Source organism: Protopterus annectens, chromosome 5.part1 (genome assembly GCF_019279795.1).
Source record: "Protopterus annectens isolate FY-2018-M chromosome 5.part1, PAN1.0, whole genome shotgun sequence".
NCBI classification, from domain to species: Eukaryota; Metazoa; Chordata; order Ceratodontiformes; family Protopteridae; genus Protopterus; species Protopterus annectens.
Genome location: NC_056736.1, coordinates 436,543,225 through 436,563,904, shown reverse-complemented (window position 1 = coordinate 436,563,904; position 20,680 = coordinate 436,543,225). Strand labels below are relative to the sequence as shown.

Below are 20,680 nucleotides of genomic sequence, written 5' to 3'. Positions count from 1 at the left end.
GTCACTTTTGGCCCAAAACCTTCAGGTATCTGCTAGAAAGATGAAGAGGAATTTCACCTTTCAACACGATAATGACCCCAAGCATACAATCCAAATCAACAAAAGAATGGCTTCATCAGAAGAGAATTAAAGTTTTGGAATGGCCCATCCAGAGCCCAGACCTAAATCCAATAGAAAATCTGTGGGGTGACCTGAAGAGGGCTCTGCACAAGAGATGCTCTCATAATCTGACATATTTGGAGTGCTTTTGCAAGGAAGAGCGGGCACATATTGCCAAGTTAAGATGTGCCATGCTGATAGACTCCTACCCAAGAAGACTGAATGTTGTAATTAAATCAAAAGGTGCTTCAGCAAAGCATTAGTTTAAGGGTGTGCACACTTTTGCAACCAGCTTATTGTATGTTTTTTATTTTTCATATTTTTTTCCCTAACAGATTTGTTTGTTTTTCAGCTGAATTGTACAGGATGTAGGTGGGAAAAGTTTTGAAATTATTTGTTGTGGTCTCATTTTTTTGTATCACGAAAACCTGACATTTTAACAGGGGAGTGTACACTTTTTATATCCACTGTATATGGAAAAACCCAAGCCAGTACCCATTACTGTCTTCAGCCCTTTGAGAGAATTTTTTATGGGCAGATTTGTAGTCCCTTGCCTTTAAGAAAACATATCTATTATATATATGGTCCTTGAAAAAAACAAGATATTTATATAAAAAACATGTTGCAGATTCCACTGCTGTTTCTCAGGATACTGCCTTGGATCGAAACAACTCCATCCCCACCCCCAGAATTGGCATTCTCCCCATGACCAGAAAAATTACGTTAGAATGATTTGGAAAATAGGTTATAATTTTGCCACCCTAGGGATCAGATTAATTGTTATCCATACATGATCCAATATGATGACATACTTCAACAGACGTAGGATATGACCAAACAAATAAGAAACGAGACCCACGGAGACAGGATCAATAGATTACTCATACTAATCTGACTTCCTGATGTGAAAACATTCCATCTACTGTGGATATGATTCCATTGATGCCTCTGCCAAGAGGACAACCACAGGCACGGTAATCAGAAGATATGTCTGGTTAGGAATTCATGATATCTATAAAGATGTAAAGGGGCAGCTGTTTGGTGTAGCCATTACACAAAGACAACTTTTTTAGGATATGCTTCAGAAGGTGGAAGGGAAGGCAAGATGATGCAGTCAGTAAAACAGCACTTTCATCCCGCTATCTGCGAATACAGCAACAGCAGCAGCTGTCCTACCAACTAACAGCTCTTTTATAGAGAGCATTCCAGGGCAGGATAGTGCAAACAGAAACAGATTTTTAAAAAAGAGCAGCAGTCTGGGAAGTAAGATGGTTCAGGGCAGGCTGCAGGCAGATCCTCTCCCAGTACTTGTACCTTGCTGACTACATGACTCTTGTTTTCTATACCTCCTCTTACCTTTTCAGTGGGAAACTCTCATTTTATCTCAGAAGCTATTTTTGCTTGGCCTTGGGTATTTTCAGATTCCTAAACAGAGATCAGGGATTTTCACCTGTTTCTAGGTTTATCTCCTCTTTTTATCTTGCCCTGTATGCCCTTTTTTGGCACATCCTTAGAAGACAAGACAGTAGAAATGTTCCTCATTCAAGAGATGGTCAGGAGTATCTGTTTAAGACTATGTTATTGCCAAATAATGAATGACTGTGAAGACCCCTACTGGATCTGCCTTAACTAAGCTAGTTCATCTCTATAAAAAAAAATTCTAAATATTCACTTTGCAGACCTTGTTTCCCTTGTTACCCAAGAACGCATTGTTAATGACTGTGGGCATGAAGATGGCTACTTATATCCATGTACTCATTTCAGTTTATCTGTGTGCCATTGGGCCTCTCCACTACACCAATAATCTTTTCAAATACTTGGCTCCAGTTTTTGCCTGCCTAAGGACAATGGATAGTCATGTCTTCCTATTTCTTGATTATTGATTGATTCATGGAGGAGCTCACAAAACCTCCCACTGCTTGGGCATTCAGGGAATCTGTCAGTCTGCAAAAATCAAGTCTTCATTATGTACCAAAATCTTCCAGATATAGTTCTGGACATTGTGGTGATTAAGGGCATTCATTTCCCAGGTCAAAGCCCTTCTCCTTCTTATAGATTGCTGAAAAGACATGTCTAATAGTCAGAGCCTTTCTGAAAGCACTGGATGACATGTCAACATCTGTACTGATGACTGTCCCACAGCAAGTGCTACTTAAGGAAAATTCAGTAGGTCTCAAAAGTTTTTGACTACACAATAATTCAGAAGTTTCAGATTTTCAGTGCACAGCCTTGCTTATAGTCCAACTGTCACAGCCATATGTTACTTTTAGGAAAACCATAGCTTTGCCTATACAGACCATTGTTGATAATGTGATATCCAGATTTGTCATAACGTTCCTTACAAAAATCAAGAATCCTTTAATTTCATGTCTGACTCACCCTTTGCAAAGATCTTTGAGCTCAGGAAAATAAAATATGTGGCTGCTTTTATTTCTTTTTCACCTGTTTGCAAAGAAGTGTTAGGGCAATATGGCATTATTTTATTTTTTATGTTAAGCAGCAAACCATCTTTTGTGCTTTCTGCCTGGGTTCATAGTATATTGTTGAGCCCCCTTTTCCATGCTGAGACTCAAAACATTGTAACTTAAAGGCCTAAAACCCAAACTATCATAAGCAAAGTAGTGTATAGTGTAATATTGCACAATACCTTAATGTCATAATCTCTATCTGCATCCCCTAGTGTGGGTGACTGTCCTGCCCCATCACTGAATATACTGCTTCTGATGATGCTCAAACTCAGAGAAAAGGAAAAAGTGTGAAAACAAACCCACCTTTTCCATTTATTCTGATTGAGCTGACCTTGGAGAAAGCATGCCTTTCAGTGAGCGACACTTGCACAGCTGACAGACTGTAGTGCCGATGTTTCAAATTCTCTGCTTAACTGTTGACAAAGCAGAACTTGACTAGTGTAATGTTGTACCCTTACTTGTATACACTACTTCTGAGATTACACAGCCTGGGGAAGAAGTGAATATTTTGACAGTGTTCCCTTTTCCCTAAACCTGACAACTACAGGAGTACATAAACTAATTTAAAATTAACATGCCCCTTTTAAGAATGCAGCAAACTGCATGTAAAAAAGTAAGTAGCATCATGAAGGTAAAACAAATGAACAGTGGTAGTGAACCAAATGTTGTTAAGCTGAGACAGAACCGAACGTGATGTGGCAACTTTGTGTCAAGTTACATATTTTTGACTGTTACATGCTCTTATTTCCTGTGAGTATGAAGATGTCTTTGAGTTTGCCTGATGGTTTGACATTGCTATAGGTTGAACATTAACTTTTGTTTCCTACACTTCTGTCTTGCTTAAGTATAACTTCACTGCCAAACCTGATGAGCATTCCTTTCCATTCCTTTCCTTTTTGTGGCAGAAGTTTGCAGATTGTGCATGTGTTGTTTCAGGAGTAGCTCGATTGTAGCCTTGTAAAATCCCCATGATACTCATCACCTTTTTTCTACCTCTGAAATGTCTCTTGAAACTGCACCCTTCCATGTTAGTCTCTCTTTTCTGCATTTGCTGTCACTGTCTTTTGATGTTCATATTTTGATCACTTTTGCAGTAGCCTAAGTTGTATGGCCTATATCCTGTCGAGGATATGATGACTGACCAGCATCCAAAGCTTTAATGCATCTTCCACATGCCCTAACTGCCTCACGGGCTCGAAGAGAGCCATATAAAAGCAGTGGTTATGGGGCCAAGTCTTTAGAACATTCTTGCCATTGAAGTATGCGCTCCCTGCTGGCTTCAAGTAATAAACAGTTGGCTAGAGCTTCTGCAAGGCTGGGCAGATAAGTACCCTTCTTGGGAAAACCTTCCATTTACCATTGTTGAGGAGAATGTTTACTTTTTGCAGGAGAAAAAAATGTTACTGAACTAGGAAATGTTTTTTAGTGGTTGTCACTAAACACAATTTAGTCAGAATGTTCATTTTATGTTAAGTATAACAAATTTTTGTGGGGAGCTTGTTATAAAATCCCTTTTGGTGTAAAACCTTTACTTTTTTATTTGGAAAAGTATAAATAAGGGTTTGGACTACTGCTTTTTGGTGTTGGTACTGCGTGTTATATCTCAATACTGTAATTTTCTGTCAGGAGGATCACTGACTCTTTTAGACTTTTCTGTCCTTTTGTCAGACACTCATGCTCTGCTAATCATGGAGCAGGTTTCGAGCGCTTTGGTTCTTTCCTCTCCTGTCTAGAAGTAGTAAATTTCATGGGCCAGCGTCCTCCGTGCATTAGCTGCAGATGAGCGACTCTGCTGTGCCCAAATCGTGCATCTCAGACAATTTATCGTGTTCTGTTGTTCCTGCTGCCTTTGCTTCTAAAGACATCACTAAAGACCAGGAGTCAGCTATGACCTCTGCAGCCGTTGGGTTATACTTGTTGGGCAAGATAGAACCACTCTTGGTCTCAGAGGTAAGAGAGAAAGGGTTCTACTTTACTCCATAGCCAGCCTTCAGTGCATGATTCCCAAAGAAGAGCCTCATCCTTTGATACATTTTTTCTAACTGGGTCTCCTAGAATGAAAAAAAAATAAAGTTAGGCATTTTCTTCTTCTGTTAAACAGACAATAGGCAGAGAAGACAGGCTGAATTTTGCTAAGGGATTGCTCCAAGCATTTAATTCTTTGAATTATGAACCGTTACTGGATACTAAAAAGAAAATATTTTCTTTTCTTTCAGATTCTTAGTCCCAGTGTAATGGACATCAGTTAGACTGGGATTTGCTTTCTGTTGTACCCAATTCACATGAGGAGAACTCAGATTATGAGGAAATGGGTCCATTGGGATCACTCCAATTAACAAATTCAAAATAAAATGAAGTGTTTCTTCAGATTTCCCCCTGAAGAATTATTCCTTTCTGAAACTATAGAGAATGAAATGTTGGTTTCAGTGAGAACAGAATGATATTCCAGCACCTCAACAGAAGTATTATGACTTATTGCAGATGGATTTTCCTCAACCTGCAGCTGCCCCTCTAGTTTTATCAACTTTTAAGGATTTGTTTTTGACAGCTTGCAGTATGACAGTCAGCCTCCTGCACCTAAAGTCTGACACATTATTTAAGGTTCCCCAAACTCACAAAAATCATTTTGCTAATCTCAAAAAATACCCTGCTTTTATTTCTTTGCCAAATTATCTTAGGTAAACATATTGTGAATGCTAACACTATACCTTCTGACAAGGAGGGGGAAGCATTTGATAGATTTGGGAAGAATGTTTGCTTATCCTTCTACTTTTGTCTTCAGAATTCTAGATTATCTGGCTCCTATGTCCAGATTGATGCTTGGTCCTTTGGAAGAAAATGTTAACTGTTAACCTTCCCTCTTCAGAAGTTAAAGCATCTCTGATTTCTTTAATTACATCTGTTTCTCAAGTAACCAAACATTCTCTGAAGTGTGTTTATGACTGCGCTGCTGCTGTATCCAGAGCAGCGCCTGATGGATCAGTAATGAGAAAGTTTGCTTGGTTACATTTACAGAATTTACCGGAGGATGTCAAAGCTGAGATACCCACTGGATAGAGATGTCCTGTTTGGACTCTGGCTGAGATCCTTAAAACAAATGATAAAAGGGAGAAATTCACACAGATTTTCAAATCTCATTGTCAGAAATTAACAGGAACTCAATTCATGATCCTTTTGTAGGAAACAGAGTCTTAGCAAGGTAAAGTCAAGAGGAATTTCAAGAGGCAGTGCCAGGGAGTCTCAAAAAAGAAAGGGGAGCCTCCCAGATTCAAGAATAAAAAAAAAAGGGCAGCTTGACTATTTACCCTTTAAGTGGCTTTCCCCTTCCCACTCTGGCAACTTTGTAAATCTTTCCCTAAGTCTGCATCTTCATTTACCTCAGTTAATCACAGACAAATGGGTCTCGAGAGTTATTTAAAAAAGGGTACAGTTGGCAGTGGAAGCCCTTTCCTACTTTTCAAGGAATTCTTCTCATCAACCAAACCAGACTTCCCTCCTTCTTCCAGTCCTAGAACATGTATGCTTTCTCTAGGGGACAATGAACCAGCATTCTCAAAACAGACGGAAATGATTTTATACAGGAATATTTCTGGTGCCTAAGAAAGAAGTAGGTACATGGAGAACAGTTCTAAATCTCTCTCTGTCTCTCTTCTTAATCTTCACTTCAAGCTTTCCCTTAAGTATATGTAACACCCCTCACCCCACCTTTCAGTTTCTTGATAAAGTTAGACTTAACAGACGACTGCTTCATTTTGGCAGACTCTCTCAAATTGTCAGGAATCTCTGACCTGAGTAAAGGATCATCGGTCTAAGGTCTCATATCTTTGGTAGGATATAATCTATATAGCTTAAGGTACTGCAACAGTGATGTAATCGAACATCAGCTGTTATAAGTGTACTTTCCTGATTGCAGCATTGTACATTGTTGTTTAGCCTTAGCAGTAGCAGGCACCTCATATGTACCCAGCTGAAGACCCTACCCTCCTAGTCTTTGTAGAATATGTTAAAGACCTCTCACTGATGAACAACTGAAGTGCAGGACCTCTTCTTTTCATATTTTTTATGAATATGATTAGTGACTGTGAAAAACCAAAGTTGATTTCAGTGTGTTAATGGTTTCATTTTTCTGTCTTTGTGGATCGTATAGCTGATCACATATTTCATTGTATAATCTATTTTCACTTGTGTTTTTGCAGTTATGATTTTATGTTCTTGGACTCCATTTCAAGTCATTGTTACATAACTAAACATCAGGAACTTTTAGTTTCCGTCTTCATATACTATTAAAACGTACAGGCTGATGGTGTTGACCCTTGCACCATAATATCAGCAAGTCATAACCTTTTGAAGATAGTTAAATAACTTAACATCATCTCCTTAGACATATCCCTTATTACAGAAGTTAGTTCAGCTAAACTGCTTGGCTGCTTTCTTGATAATCAATCCTAGTTTGATGTCATAACGTGAGCAATTCAAAACGTTAGCAAACTGAAAAGACAGAACGTTCCTTTGCACTGTACTAGATTAACTAAAACTACCACCACCTCTGCTTATGGTACAGCAGGCATGTGATAATATAGTTAGGTGTGGATCTGGTCATCATGTTAGAATGGTCTTCACTTTGAATTCTGCAGTTGTCCCCACAGTAGTTTACATGCAAGGACACAGTAATGAGTTCCCAGATTTCATGTATCAGATTGTGTCCGAGTCCAGTAGAATCACTGGGTGGATAACTCCTTATGAATTTAGAACTTCATTGAAAGGCTCAGCTTCATTCTTAGAATCGGAGATATATTCAGAGGCACTTGTGGTTGCCGAGTAGAAAAACTGATTTTAATATGTGATGTATTTTTTTCTTTCTTATTTTAGGATGTTGCATAAAACAGAGTTTGAGCTCTTTTCAGTCTGTAGTACAGTGCAATGAAAAAGTATTTGCCCCCTTCCTGATTTCTCATTTCTTTGCATGTTTGACGCACTTAAATGTTTCAGCTCATCAAACAAATTTAAATATTAGACAAAGATAACCCAAGTAAACACAAAGTGCAGTTTTTAAATGATGATTTTATTTATTAAGGAAAAAAACTGTCCAAACCTACATGGTACTATGTGAAAACGTAATTTCCCCCCTTGTTAAATCATGAAGTAACTGTGGTTAATCACATTTTTGGGAAAGCGGAGTTCAGTTTCACTAGCCACACCCAGGCCTGATTACTACCAGACCTGTTGAATCAAGAGATCACTTAAATAGAACCTGTCAGACAAAGTGAAGTAGGCCAAAAGATCCCAAAAAGGAAGACATCATGCCATGATCTAAAGAAATTCTGGAACAGATGAGAAGCAAAGTAATTAACATCTATCAGTCTGGAAAAGTTTACAAAGCCATTTCTAAAGCTTTGGGACTCCAGCGAACCATGGTGAGAGCCATTATCCACAAATAGAGAAAACATGGAACAGTGGTGAACCTTACCAGGAGTGGCTGGCCTACAAAAATTAACCCAAGAGCGCAGTGACTACTCATCCAAGAGGTCACAAAAGAACCCAGAACAACATCTAGAGAACTGTAGGCCTCACTTGCCTCAGTTAAGGTCAGTGTTCATGACTCAACCAAAAGAAGGAGACTGGGCAAAAAAGGGATGCATGGTAGAGTTCCAAGGCGAAAACCACTCCTGACCAAAAAGAACATAAAGGCTTATCTCACTTTTGCCAAAAAACATCTCGGTGATCCCCAAGACTTTTGGGAAAATATTCTGTGGACAGACAAAACAAAAGTTGAACTTTTTGGGAGGTGTGCATCCCGTTACATCTGGCGTAAAAGTAACGCAACATTTCAGAAAAAGAAGATCGTACCAACAGTCAAACATGGCGGTGATAGTGTGATGGTCTGGAGCTGCTTTGCTGCTTCTGGACGTGGATGACTTGCTGTGATTGATTCTGCTCTGTACCCAAAAATCCTGGCGGAGAATGTCTGGCCATCAGTTTGTGACCTCAAGATGAAGTGCACTTGGGTTCTGCAGCAGGACAGTGATCCAAAACACACCAGCAAGTCCACCTATGAATGGCTTAAAAAAAAACAAAACAAAATGAAGGTTTTGGAGTGGCCTTGTCAAAGTCTGGAGTTGAATCCAATTGAGATGCTTTGGCATGAACTTAAAAACATGGTTCTTGCTCAGAAACCCTCCAATATGGCTGAATTAAAACAATTCTGCAAAGAAGAGTGGGCCAAAATTCCTCAACAGTAATGTGAAAGACTCATTGCCAGTTATTGTAAACACTTGATTACAGTTGTTGCTGCTAAGGGTGGCACAACCAGTTATTAGGTTTAGGGGGCAATTACTTTTTCACATAGGGCCATGTAGGTTTGGACAATTTTTTTCCTTAATAATATCATCACTTCAAAACCCCATTTTGTGTTTACTTGGGTTATCTTTGTCTAAAATTTATATTTGTTTGATAATCTGAAACATTTAAGTGTGACAAACATGCAAAAAAATAAGAAATCAGGAAGGGGGCAAATACTTTTCCATTGCACTGTATGTGTGTTAACTGTGTCCTGATGACGTGTAGCCTTTTCTCTGTGAAACAAGAGGTGAAAAAGAAGAAAGAAAGAAAGAAACTGGTATTTTTTTGTCAGGAAGAGCCTAATTCACACAAGGATATGTGTTAGAAATATGGACATATGCAGTTTCAAGACCCTTCAAAGAAAACATTCATTAATATTTAAATGGGACACAGTTCCTCTGTATGGGGGATCTGAATGTGAAAAAAAATACTGTTTAGTCTAGTGTTGTCGGAAAAAGGAGTGATGTAATCTCATGTAACTACCTCTACTACCTTTACTCTGTGGGAAAAGAGAACAAACTAGGATAGATATATATATTGCAGCTGAGGCCAGAGTCAGCTAACTTGCTTGGAGATCATGGTGACCTTTCTGGTATGCTCTCGTGTTTGAATTCTGCCTTGTATATTATTTTACTGACTTAAACCAGGTATAATAGGTCTTCATTAAGATACTTCAGGGTATTTGTCTAGCTGTAGACTAGATTTTTTAAAGATTTTGAAATATTCCTGTCTGTAAAACTGAGACTAATGTTTCTGTTCTATCTGTATTGTCTTGATCTCTGCAGGTTTAATTCACCTTTTATTTACTCACCTTTATGATATTGTGGCTGGTATTTATTAAGCAATAACTGATGAATGGGCATGTGTGTACGAGGATTTACCCACGGTTGGTGTGGTTTAATCATGAGGATGAAGTCTGAATAATTAAACAAAGCCAACTGTGAGTAAATCGTCATATACCCACACCAATGAGTAGGTTATTGCATTTATACTATGGCATTATTTATGAAAGAAATTGCTTACCTTTTTTAAATGTCTTTGTATAACGTCCCAATGGTGTTCCTCCCCATTGTTTCCTGTTCTTCCTCGTTTGTTGATGTACTGGGCATTGAGTATGGGACTTGCATTCCCACGCTTGCACAGTACATCAGTGCTGCTGAAAATAAGCAGTAGAGAAAAGAGGATCTCTATTGCTTTTTTTTTTTTTTTTTACTATAAAATCAGACAGTTCAAGAGGTACAAGAGTCTTCCTGTTCAGCGCAGAAATACAAGGAAAAGGAGGTACGTTCTAGTTTTGCAGCGCATACCTGTTTTTTTTGTATTTGGTCTGCCCTCTGTGCACACCTCTGAACCTCTTAGCTCAAGAGTTGTGGACAAAGTCTTAAATATCGAGGGGCAAAAGCCCCAAAATATGGTCAGATTGTAAATGTTGCTCTTATAAATTTAGAAAGCTGCTAGAATAACTGGATTTGTGTTAGCGTGCATTGTCTGAATGATATAGACTCTGAAACTCATGCATGTCATTATTTTGTGACTTCACTCCTCAGTCATTTGTTAGAAAACCAGAAGTGTTGTGAGGAACAGACCAAAACTATGAGACAAAAATCTGGACAATTGAGAGGTATGCCTCTGTAGCATATACGAGTAGAAAAAAGTCTGGCCACTTAGTGGTACTTTAGCGGCTGGATGTTTTTCTATTGGTATATGCTTGATTTACAGTGGTCACACTGGTTGGTCTGTCCAGTCATTGTGCTTGTTTTTGAATAACAGTGACCCATCATTGTGTCGTTATTTATATACTATTATTTGTTGTCTGAGAAAGGTTCATGTATGTTGGAAGAGCTTGGGTATCCATTTCCATTTACTGATCACTTGAGCATAGTACCTGTGAGGTATTAATTTGTGCAATTTATATTTGATTAAGGTAACTGCTGTGTCTGGTCTCTAGCAATGTCTAGAGTGGTGGTAGAACTACCATTCCAGGAAGAAAGCTGTGGAGAATTTGAGGATTCTGCCACCTTCCCTGGGAATTGTGTGTGTATAAGTGTGCATGTATGCAAAATTTATTTGTTTGCAAAGCAGTTATCATGAGTAAGGGACACTGGAAGACACTGTTATTCATATAGAGAGCCTTGAAAAGGGAACTATGGCACTAGGCTAGTGACTCAGGTATGTAATGTCTAGTAACGGATGTTGGAAATCAATGCCCAGGACAGCAGTGCGTTTCCCTTTATGCTGTTGGAGTCAGGTTGAATTTGGTGAATTGATTGCTGAATCATATTTTTGTGTACTCCCCCCCCCCCTTTTTTTTTTATACAAACTTATTTGATGCTAGTGGGATAACTTGAGTGATCATCCCTTTGGTAGCCAGCATATTTATTTGATTTGGGACAGTGGATAAAATCTAAGGACTGTAGCCACTGCCCCTCACATATCCGGAAAGCATTTTGGTTGGCATTGGAAAGATTCAGGCCTCTCCAGTTTCAGCTTGATGTTTAATTTGTGACAGCATCCATTTTCCTTTTGTTCTTGGAAAAGAAGGTCCCTATCAGTCTGAAGTACATCGCAAAGATGCAGGCCTTCAGAGTCTTCAAAGTGCATTTCTTCATTGTGGTATACCTAATTCATTTCTTAGATGAATATGTATGCAAGTTTATCTAATGTTAGCTAGTATTTTGTTGTTAATAGTATCTGCATTTGTCAGTACGTCAACTGGTGTTTACATAGAGGAGGACTCACAATGCCAGTGTGCCATCACTGTATACTCAATCGTAATGTTAGGCACTGTACATTTGTTTTACAATTTGATAGAAGTCTCTAATTGGTAAATATTACCTTCTTAAGGTTACCTTGTGCAAAATTGTTAAGTCTTGTTATGGTTTGTATGAATTCGTAACTAAAAGTTGTATTTTTAGATATTTTAGCACGTTCAGGTGCTTGCATTCTAAAGTTTCCGTGTGGTTGCAGTGTGTTTATTGTGAAAACAAGTATGTGCTCTTTATTTGTTAGGAACTTCACTGTGGTGGTTCTTCCAGTTGGACATTTTCAGTTAGGAAATTAAATAAATTATAACTTGGCAGAATGCTTAGCCATAGACAGTGATCCTAAGTTGCCTGGAATGGCTTACAAGTGCTTTTCTGTGAATTTACTGTTCTTTTTGTGTTCTTTGCACTCTTCTGTTAATATCGCTTGACATACTGTGCTGCATTCCTCGTTTGTTTTTTAATCCTGTTTATACATACTCGAGGCATATAGAACAGTATATTTTTACTAAAATATTTGGCATGTGCTTTTTTATGAAATATGTCAACTTTCATTGTCAGATATTTTAATATTTTTAATTAGCATTGACATACTAGGAATTTATGTGCCTTTAAATGTTATTGTTCTGGCCATTATGGAGGGGTGAAATTACACTGAAGTGATACAGAGCACAATGTTAGAAATGACTGAGAAGTATACAAGTGGAACAAAGTTGCTCAGAAAACTAGATGTTATTTTATTATGCCTGTCTGCCTTACATATACATGTAGTACTGAGAATTATGAAGTTTATGAAGGCAGTGTACTAATGAAACATTTGTTTGTCATACTTTCTCGTTACTACAGCTATACTGAGGAACAAGCTGATGAAAGACATGAAGAAAGGAATCCTGCCATTGATGACAGACAAGCCTGGCTACATCAATGGACATTACTCTTTACCCTCCTCCACCTACCAGCTTAACCCACTGCTACAGCGAGGTGAGGACATTGCTTCCTTAATTTATCACTGTACACCACTTGGAAAGAATGCTGAGACACAAATAAGAATTGTTCTTGAGATATTCTAGTAGAAAGTAAAATAAAATAAAATTTGCATACATATGTCAGGGGTATAAGTATAAAACTCAGCTTCAGCATTAGAAGCTTATATTACAGTTTGCATTTAATATGGATCCTAGCTATAGTGGATGGTGTGTCTTACTGCAAGATGCAATATGGTTTACTATAACATATTGCATTACATATAAAAAAAAGTAAGACAACCTCCCTTGGTATTCTCGCAAACGAAATAAAATAGCAACTGTGGTAATAGCAATATTACTATTAATATAGCCACGTGGTCATCATTGCTGGGTACGTTACTTTTAACAGTAATGCATAATGGCAATGAAAAGTGTTATGAGCATGTTGTGTAGAAGAGACAGAAGAACCACTGAATATAGACAAACCGAGCCAGTAACACAACAGTTCCAAGGCAGTATGGAAGCAGAACCACGTAGTCAGGATAAATGAATGAATGAATTCCTTTTAATCCAAGTACACAAAATGCAGACAGTATTTCTTGTCACGATCACAAACAGTAACAGTTGAGCGCGCTTTCACCTTGTAGAATACAAAGCTTCATCAGAACAAAGAGCCATTGTGTTAATTCATTAAATACTCATTTATTAGATTAATATCCACAAGAAACTATTCTCAAACCCATAAGGAAGTATTCTCAAATTCATTTTTTACATGTTTTTTAACATTATCTAGTCTTATTATGAATTTATATTATATGTTTTTAGGTTAATATAGTTAAATTTAAACCTGTTTTGTAATTATTTGATTAGAATTGTTGGTATTAAGGTGTTTTATGTTTTGTGAACACTTGATTACTGAAGGGATGACATGTCTCTTTAATAATCGATTATTCAATTTTATAAATGAGTATTTAATGAATTAGCACAATGGCTCTTTGTTCTGATGAAGCTTTGTATTCTACAAGGTGAAAGCGCGCTCAACTGTTACTGTTTGTGATCGTGACAAGAAATACTGTCTGCATTTTGTGTACTTGGATTAAAAGGAATTCATTCATTCATTTATCCTGACTACGTGGTTCTGCTTCCATACTGCCTTGGAACTGTTGTGTTAGAAGAGACAGAAGCAGAACTGAAAAGAGGCGAGTGGCTTACATAAATTCTGAGCTGTCTTTTGAGTATATGCTAATAAATTATATTTCACTGTAATCTCCGGTCTTTAAGCTTAACACATCAGATCATTGGTAATGAAAGTTAATAAAGTATTTTCTATTTTTCTTTACAGTAAGTGGGCATGCGGTGTGGTGGACTGACTTGTACTACCTTTGTTTATTCAGAATATAAGAGCAAATGGAATGTAAGTGGGAGAAGGAAAGCTTATTTAAGCCATATCCGGCAGATGTGCCATGTATCCTGGAAAGCTCAGATATTTTTAGAGCTGACACCTGCAAATCCCTTGCACTATGTTAGATATTGGCAGTAGCACAACAGATAGCACACTCACCTTTGGTGGAGAGGGCTGTGGGTTCTGTTCCTACACCAGGTTAATGAATTAATGACACTGAAGTGCAGAATAAGGGAGGAGCTTGTACTCCTGAGTGTATCCTTCAGATGAGACATTAAGCTGAGACCCCATCTGCTTGAGTTGGTGGTAGCTCTTGTAGATGTAAAAGATCCTGTGGCACCTATAAAAAAATAGGTGTAGTTCCCTGATACCCTGGCCAAATTTCCCCTGATAGTATAAATACCACCTTGGGTGTCCCCTGAAAATAGTCTTCTAGCTTAGTAGGGCTAACCTAACCAACAAAGGAGAATAAACATGTAAAATAAAATGATGTAGCTGAGTACTGCAGTCCCACAGAATAGCTCTTTTAATTTGCTCTGAACCATTCTGTGATGCAATATGTGGCTGTTTCAGAGTCTTTTGCATTTAGATTTTGCTTTGTAATTGTGAACAAGTGAAGAATTGTGCCATTTCTAAGAAGCTGCATGATGGTTAACCTTTAAATGTATGTTTGTCTTTGTAGTTTCTGCTGTTTAAGTGGGAAATTGAATATTGTGTTTGTGCACTTGGATGATTTATAGCTTCTAGGATTTTAAAACATAGCATGCCTGTGACTCTGTACGAGCTTAATTCGTAAGACATGCCGTTACCAAATGCAGCATGGCAGTGAAGGTTGTAACACAAGGCACATGTTTCAGTTCAGTAGTAATATACTGCACATTAGGATTTCATAGGTTCATAGGTTCATACTAGGCTATCTGCCCTAGGGCATTTGTAAGCCTAGCCAGAGTGTGTGTGGCTTTCACCACCCCTTGGGATGAGAATACTATGCCCATTTAGGGTTTAGTTTACTGTGCCTCTGTCTAGTAGTGACACAGAGATGACCCCCGGGGTAAACCTACGATCTCCCATCCACTCGTCAAGATTTCTCTTGCAGAGAGTTAGTGAGGGGCTCTGCCTAACATGGACTGGGATTCTGTTCCAGAGTGTAGGGAGCCTCTGGTTTATGAACCTGAACCTCCAGCACGTCCTATTTATTTCTGTGTTAAGGTTCAAATCTCTTGCTCTCGTGGGTCTGATGGATTTGGATTTTCTGAGGTGGAGCATGTCCATTAATTCCGGATTGGACATGGCCTTGTACGTCAGGCATAGATCACCTCTGAGTAGGGGGTATGCGACTGAATAGAGCTGGAGTTTCTTCAGCCGGGCAGCATATGACATATGTTTGAGACCCTTTATCCTCTTGGTGAGGAACTTTTGGGGTCTTTCTAACTGCTGCAGGTGTCGGGTAAGATACATCCCAAATGGGGCATTGTAGTCAATCATGGGCCTGATAAGAGAGGAGTACAGGGGCACAATGACCTCTCTTGATCTAGATGTGAATCCCTTCATGATAAGGTGGGCAATATAGAAGGTCTTCCTAACCACCTTGGCAATGTGAGTGTCAAATGAGAGGTTACTGTCGACTTGGGTCTCTAGGTCCCTGATTACCTCTTCCATACTTAATGGATTACCACCTATGTGGTAATTTGTGGGTACCTTGTTTTTCCCAAAGGGTATGACTATACATTTTTTGGCGTTCAGTTTAAGGCCATGGCTCTGGCACCAATTATCCGTTTCTATGAGGCCTTTCTGAAGGATGCTTGTGTCCGCTGGAGTATCAATTATGACGCCCAGTTTGCAGTCATCTGCGAACTTTGTCAGCCACAATCCTCCTATGTTTGCTTGCACCTCGGAAAAATAAATGCCGAACAAGAGGGGTCCCTGGACTGAGCCCTGTGGTATACCGCTTGTGACTGGCTTAGAGTCTGACATGGCTCCAGCAATTCTGACCTTGTGGGTTCTGTCCTTGAGCCAGTTTTGCAACCCATCTTGTGACATAAGGGTTTACATTTAAGCTGGTGAATTTGTCAATGATGCCCGAGTGGGGTATTGTGTCGAAGGCTTTTGCAAGGTCAAGGTAGGCTCTGTGAACTGCCTTACCCTCATCAATGGCCTTAGTGACTGTTTCAAAAAAGTTGACTAGGTTCAAAAGGCAGGATCTGCCTTTGACAAAGCCAAATTGGGTAGGATCCAATGTCTGTAGGTCCCCATTGTCTTTGTTTATGAGTTCCATAATGATCCTTTCCATAGCTTTGCAGACCAGGCTCGTCAAGCTTATGGGATGGTAATTTCCAAGGTCTGTAGAAGCACCTCCTTTGTGGAGTGGGACCACTGTTGCTGTACGCCACTCTTTGGGTACGTATCCTGTAGTAAGGCTAAGATTAAACAGCAGCCTTATGTGCGGGTTTAGTTCCTCTTGGAGTTCATGTAGCACGCAGCCCAGGAGTTGTGTGAATTTACTCCTGATTGGCCAGGATTGAGCCAAAGGATGATGACTGAGAGAACAATTGCTTAAGTCTAGCTGGAGAAAATCCCACTGTAATTCCTACTGTACTGCTGTTATCCCATTGCTGACAAGATTCATGTTTAAATGGAGAAAATGTGGTATTTTTGCTTTTAAAGGGCAATCCTGTCTTGGTACATAATGTGAAGAGTAAATGTTGCACTCCTGAGAATGTTTGGTATTTTTGCAATTATCAAGGGAGAAGCTCAGAAAAGGCTATTTGTTAGCTTGCTAGCTACCTCTACAATGTTGCACCTAAAAAGAAGTTTCTTGACTACCAAGTTATGAACATTGGGTTTGCTATCGCTATTTCAGTTGAAGGTGGGACTTCTGTATAAACTATTTTGTGGTATTTGGTCTTTATGTGCAGTGGATATAAAAAGTTTACACACCCCTGTTAAAATGCCAGATTTTTGTGATTTAAAAAAAATGAGACCACAATAAATCATTTCAAAACTTTTCCCATCTTTAATGTCTATAACCTGTACAATTCAATTGAAATCTGTTAGGGGAAAAATATAAAAAATAAAAAATGTACAATAAGCTGGTTGCATAAGTGTGCAAACCCTTAAACTAATACTTTGTTGAAGCACCTTTTGCTTAAATTACAGCATTCGGTCTTCTTGACTACACACCTGTCATCAATTAAAGAGACTCTGATTAACCCCAAATAAAGTTAAGCTAGCCTAGTAGGATTTTCCTGACATTTACACAGTTGCCTGCTAGAGCAAAAGCCATGGTTCGCAGAGAACTTAGAAAGCATCAAAGGGATTTCATTGTTGAAAGGTATCAGTCAGGAGAAGAGTACAAAAAAAAATTTCCACTGCATTGGATATACCATGGAACAGAGTGAAGACAGTTTTCAAAAAGTGGAGAAAATATGGGACAACAGTGACGTTGCAAAGAACTGGATGTACTTCCAAAATTGATGAAAAGGCAAGATAAAAACTAGTCAGGGAGGCTGCCAAGAGACCTACAGCAACACTGAAGGAGCTGCATGAATTTCTGGCAAGTACTGGTTGTGTACTACATGAGACAACAATCTCTCTTATTCTCTATATGTCTGGCCTTTGGAGTAGGTTTGCAAGATGGAAACATTTTCTTACACAGAAAAACATCCAGGCCTGGCTAAAATTTGCAAAACAATGCGTCAAGTCTCCAAAAAGCATGTGGGAAAATGTGTTATGGGCTGATGAGACCAAGGTTGAACTTTTTCAATGTGTTATGGGCTGATGAGACCAAGGTTGAACTTTTTCGCCACAATTCCAAAAGGTGTAGGTTTGGCGCAAAAATAACACCTCGTATCACCAGAAGAACACCATCCCCACGGTGAAGCATGGTGGTGGCAGTGTCATACTTTGGGGGTTGCTTTTCCTCAGTTGGAACTGTGGCTTTAGTCAAGGTAGAGGGAATTATGAATGGTTCCATATACCAGTCACTTTTGGCCCAAAACCTTCAAGTATCTGCTAAGAAGATGGAGGAATTTCACCTTTCAAAATGACAATGACCCCAAGCATACATCCAAATCAACAAAAGAATGGTTTCACCAGAAGAAAATTTTGGAATGGCCCAGCCAGAGCCCATACCTAAATCCCAATAGAAAATCTGTGGGGTGACCTGAAGAGGGCTGTGCACAAGAGATGCCTTCGCAATCTGACAGATTTGGAGTGCTTTTGCAAGGAAGAGTGGGCAAATATTGCAAGATTTGCCATGCTGATAGACTCTTACCCAAGAAGACTGAATGCTGTAATTAAATCAAAAGGTGCTTCAACAAAGTATTAGTTTAAGGGTGTGCACACTTATGCAGCCAGCTTATTGTTCATTTTTTATTTTTTATATTTTCCCCCCTAAGAGATTTGTTTTTCAATTGAATTGTACAGGTTATAGATCTTATTAAAGGTTGGAAAAGTTTACTGTGGTCTCATTTTTGTATCACAAAAGCCTTGCATTTTAACAGGGGGTGTGTACACATTTTATATCCACTGTACTTCAGAGTACAATACTTTCAGTTTCACTGTCCTCAGATTCTGGAAGTTGAAAGAGTCCACCACTTGTATAATCTCAAAGAGGATGAGAAAATAAAAGAAGAAGGTGGCAGGTGTGGCACTTGGTGGTTGATGTGAGAACTAAATTCTGCCTTGATTACTCTGAATAAGTAGAACTTTTGCTTTTGTTTTGTGCTAATCCCATTACAACTAAAGCCTATAGTTTAATGAAGAGCCTCTTAATACCTCCTAAACAAATAAAAACATACATGCAACTAACAAGCTTACAAAATTATTTTAATCCTAAACCTAATGAGACAGTGGATGGTTTCCTACAAGAATTGTCAGGGAATGCATATCTGATCTAGGTCTTTTCAGGCTTGTTGGCTGTTGGTGAAGCACCCACCAAGAGGAGAAAACGCTGAGAGAAGAAGGGAGCCACTTTTGAGATTTTAAGTATTTTTTTCTCTACTTTTGAGATTTTAAGTATTTTTTCTCTGTTTATTTGCTAAGTTTTTCTGCATAGCTGCCTAGTTTGAGCATTTTCTGGCTTGTTAAACTTGATTTCTGCATTAGTAGCTGTATTTAGAGCACAACCAAAAGTTGTTTACTGAATTTCCTGTTTGCACTTAATTTTAAATTGTTTTTTTTTTCTCAAAACTTGATTATTTTCTGTCCTTGACCTAGCACTCTTGTGTGGGGTCATTTACTGCACTGTTATAACTTGATATTACCTGTGAACCTCTGCTATCTCTGAAAAAACAAAAACAAAAAAAAAAATCTTGCTTTTTTCCCACTTTTCTGAGATTTAAAAAAGTTCAATTACAGGCTTGCTGTTTCCTGAACTGTTTGTAAGTTTCTGTGAGGCCATTTTTGCTTGGGCTAAAGGAAAGTCTCTCTGTTGATCAGTGGCAGTGAATAACATTGAGCAGCTTCCCTGCCCCCCGTAGGAGTGGTTACTGACTTGAAACTGTAGTTTTATTGGCCAACAGGGGTCATTTCCAAAACTCCTTCATCTTCCTCTCTTAAAACCTAGTTGCCTCGTGGTTTTGGCGTCTTTTCAGGCTTGTTGGCTGTTGAAGCACCCACCAAGAGGAGAAAACGCTGAGAGAAGAAGGGAGCCACTTTTGAGATTTTAAGTATTTTTTCTCTGTTTATTTGCTAAGTTTTTCTGCATAGCTGCCTAGTTTGAGCATTTTCTGGCTTGTTAAACTTGATTTCTGCATTAGTAGCTGTATTTAGAGCACAACCAAAAGTTGTTTACTGAATTTCCTGTTTGCACTTAATTTTAAATCGTTTTTTTCTCAAAACTTGCATATCTGTCCTTGACCTAGCACTCTTGTGTGGGGTCATTTACTGCTCTGTTATAACTTGATATTACTTGTGAACCTCTGCTATCTCTGAAAAAACAAAAAAAAAAAAAATCTTGTTTTTTCCCACTTTTCTGAGATTTAAAAAGTTCAGTTACAGGCTTGCTGTTCCTGAACTGTTTGTAAGTTTCTGTGAGGCCATTTTTGCTTGGGCTAAAGGAAAGTCTTTCTGTTGATCAGTGGCAGTGAATAAGATTGAGCAGCTTCCCTGCCCCCCATAGGAGTGGTTACTGACTTGAAACTGTAGTTTCATTTTGCCGTTTGGGTCTATTCCTGCTGCTTTCCAGCCGGTGCTAGCAAGCATGCGTTAACGTGCGTTAGCGATTTAGCGCGTGAGTTGCCACTAGAGCAGCTCGGCAGCGCGGTATAACAAGGTTAAACTTTTTCTGGCTCCATAAAGTCTGTTCTTCAATTTTTCCCTTAGAACTGCTCTGTTAGGAACCTAAACAGTTTACACCTTCACTAAAAAGCGCAGCACTTGTTCCTAATTGCTTTTTCTTCTCAAAAAGCTCAGCACTTGTCTTAAAAGCATATCCCTTGTCTTATAAGCATTTTCTTTGCAGGTCAAGCACTCCTATATTATACAAATCCCTCACTTGCAAAACCCCCCAGGAGTGCCCACTTCCCTGCTAAGCCCTCTAGTTTTCTGTCTCATACGAACTTATAATTCTTTCTAGCATGTCGAAGGGTCAGATGCTGGCGTCCTCTCCTGCCCAGTTGGTGAATCTGGGAATTCTGAGGCAAT

General features: G+C 38.8%; 1 protein-coding gene across 2 annotated transcripts in view; it reads left to right on the top strand.

Moving 5' to 3' along the window:
- ILDR1 (immunoglobulin like domain containing receptor 1) overlaps positions 1-20,680 on the top strand; it is an 821,920-nt gene that overhangs the window by 726,543 nt on the left and 74,697 nt on the right. For both annotated transcript variants that reach the window (XM_044073087.1, XM_044073086.1), the window contains one exon: positions 12,515-12,649. In XM_044073087.1, coding sequence (XP_043929022.1) covers positions 12,515-12,649 — 135 coding nt within the window. The remainder of the gene's footprint in view (positions 1-12,514; positions 12,650-20,680) is intronic.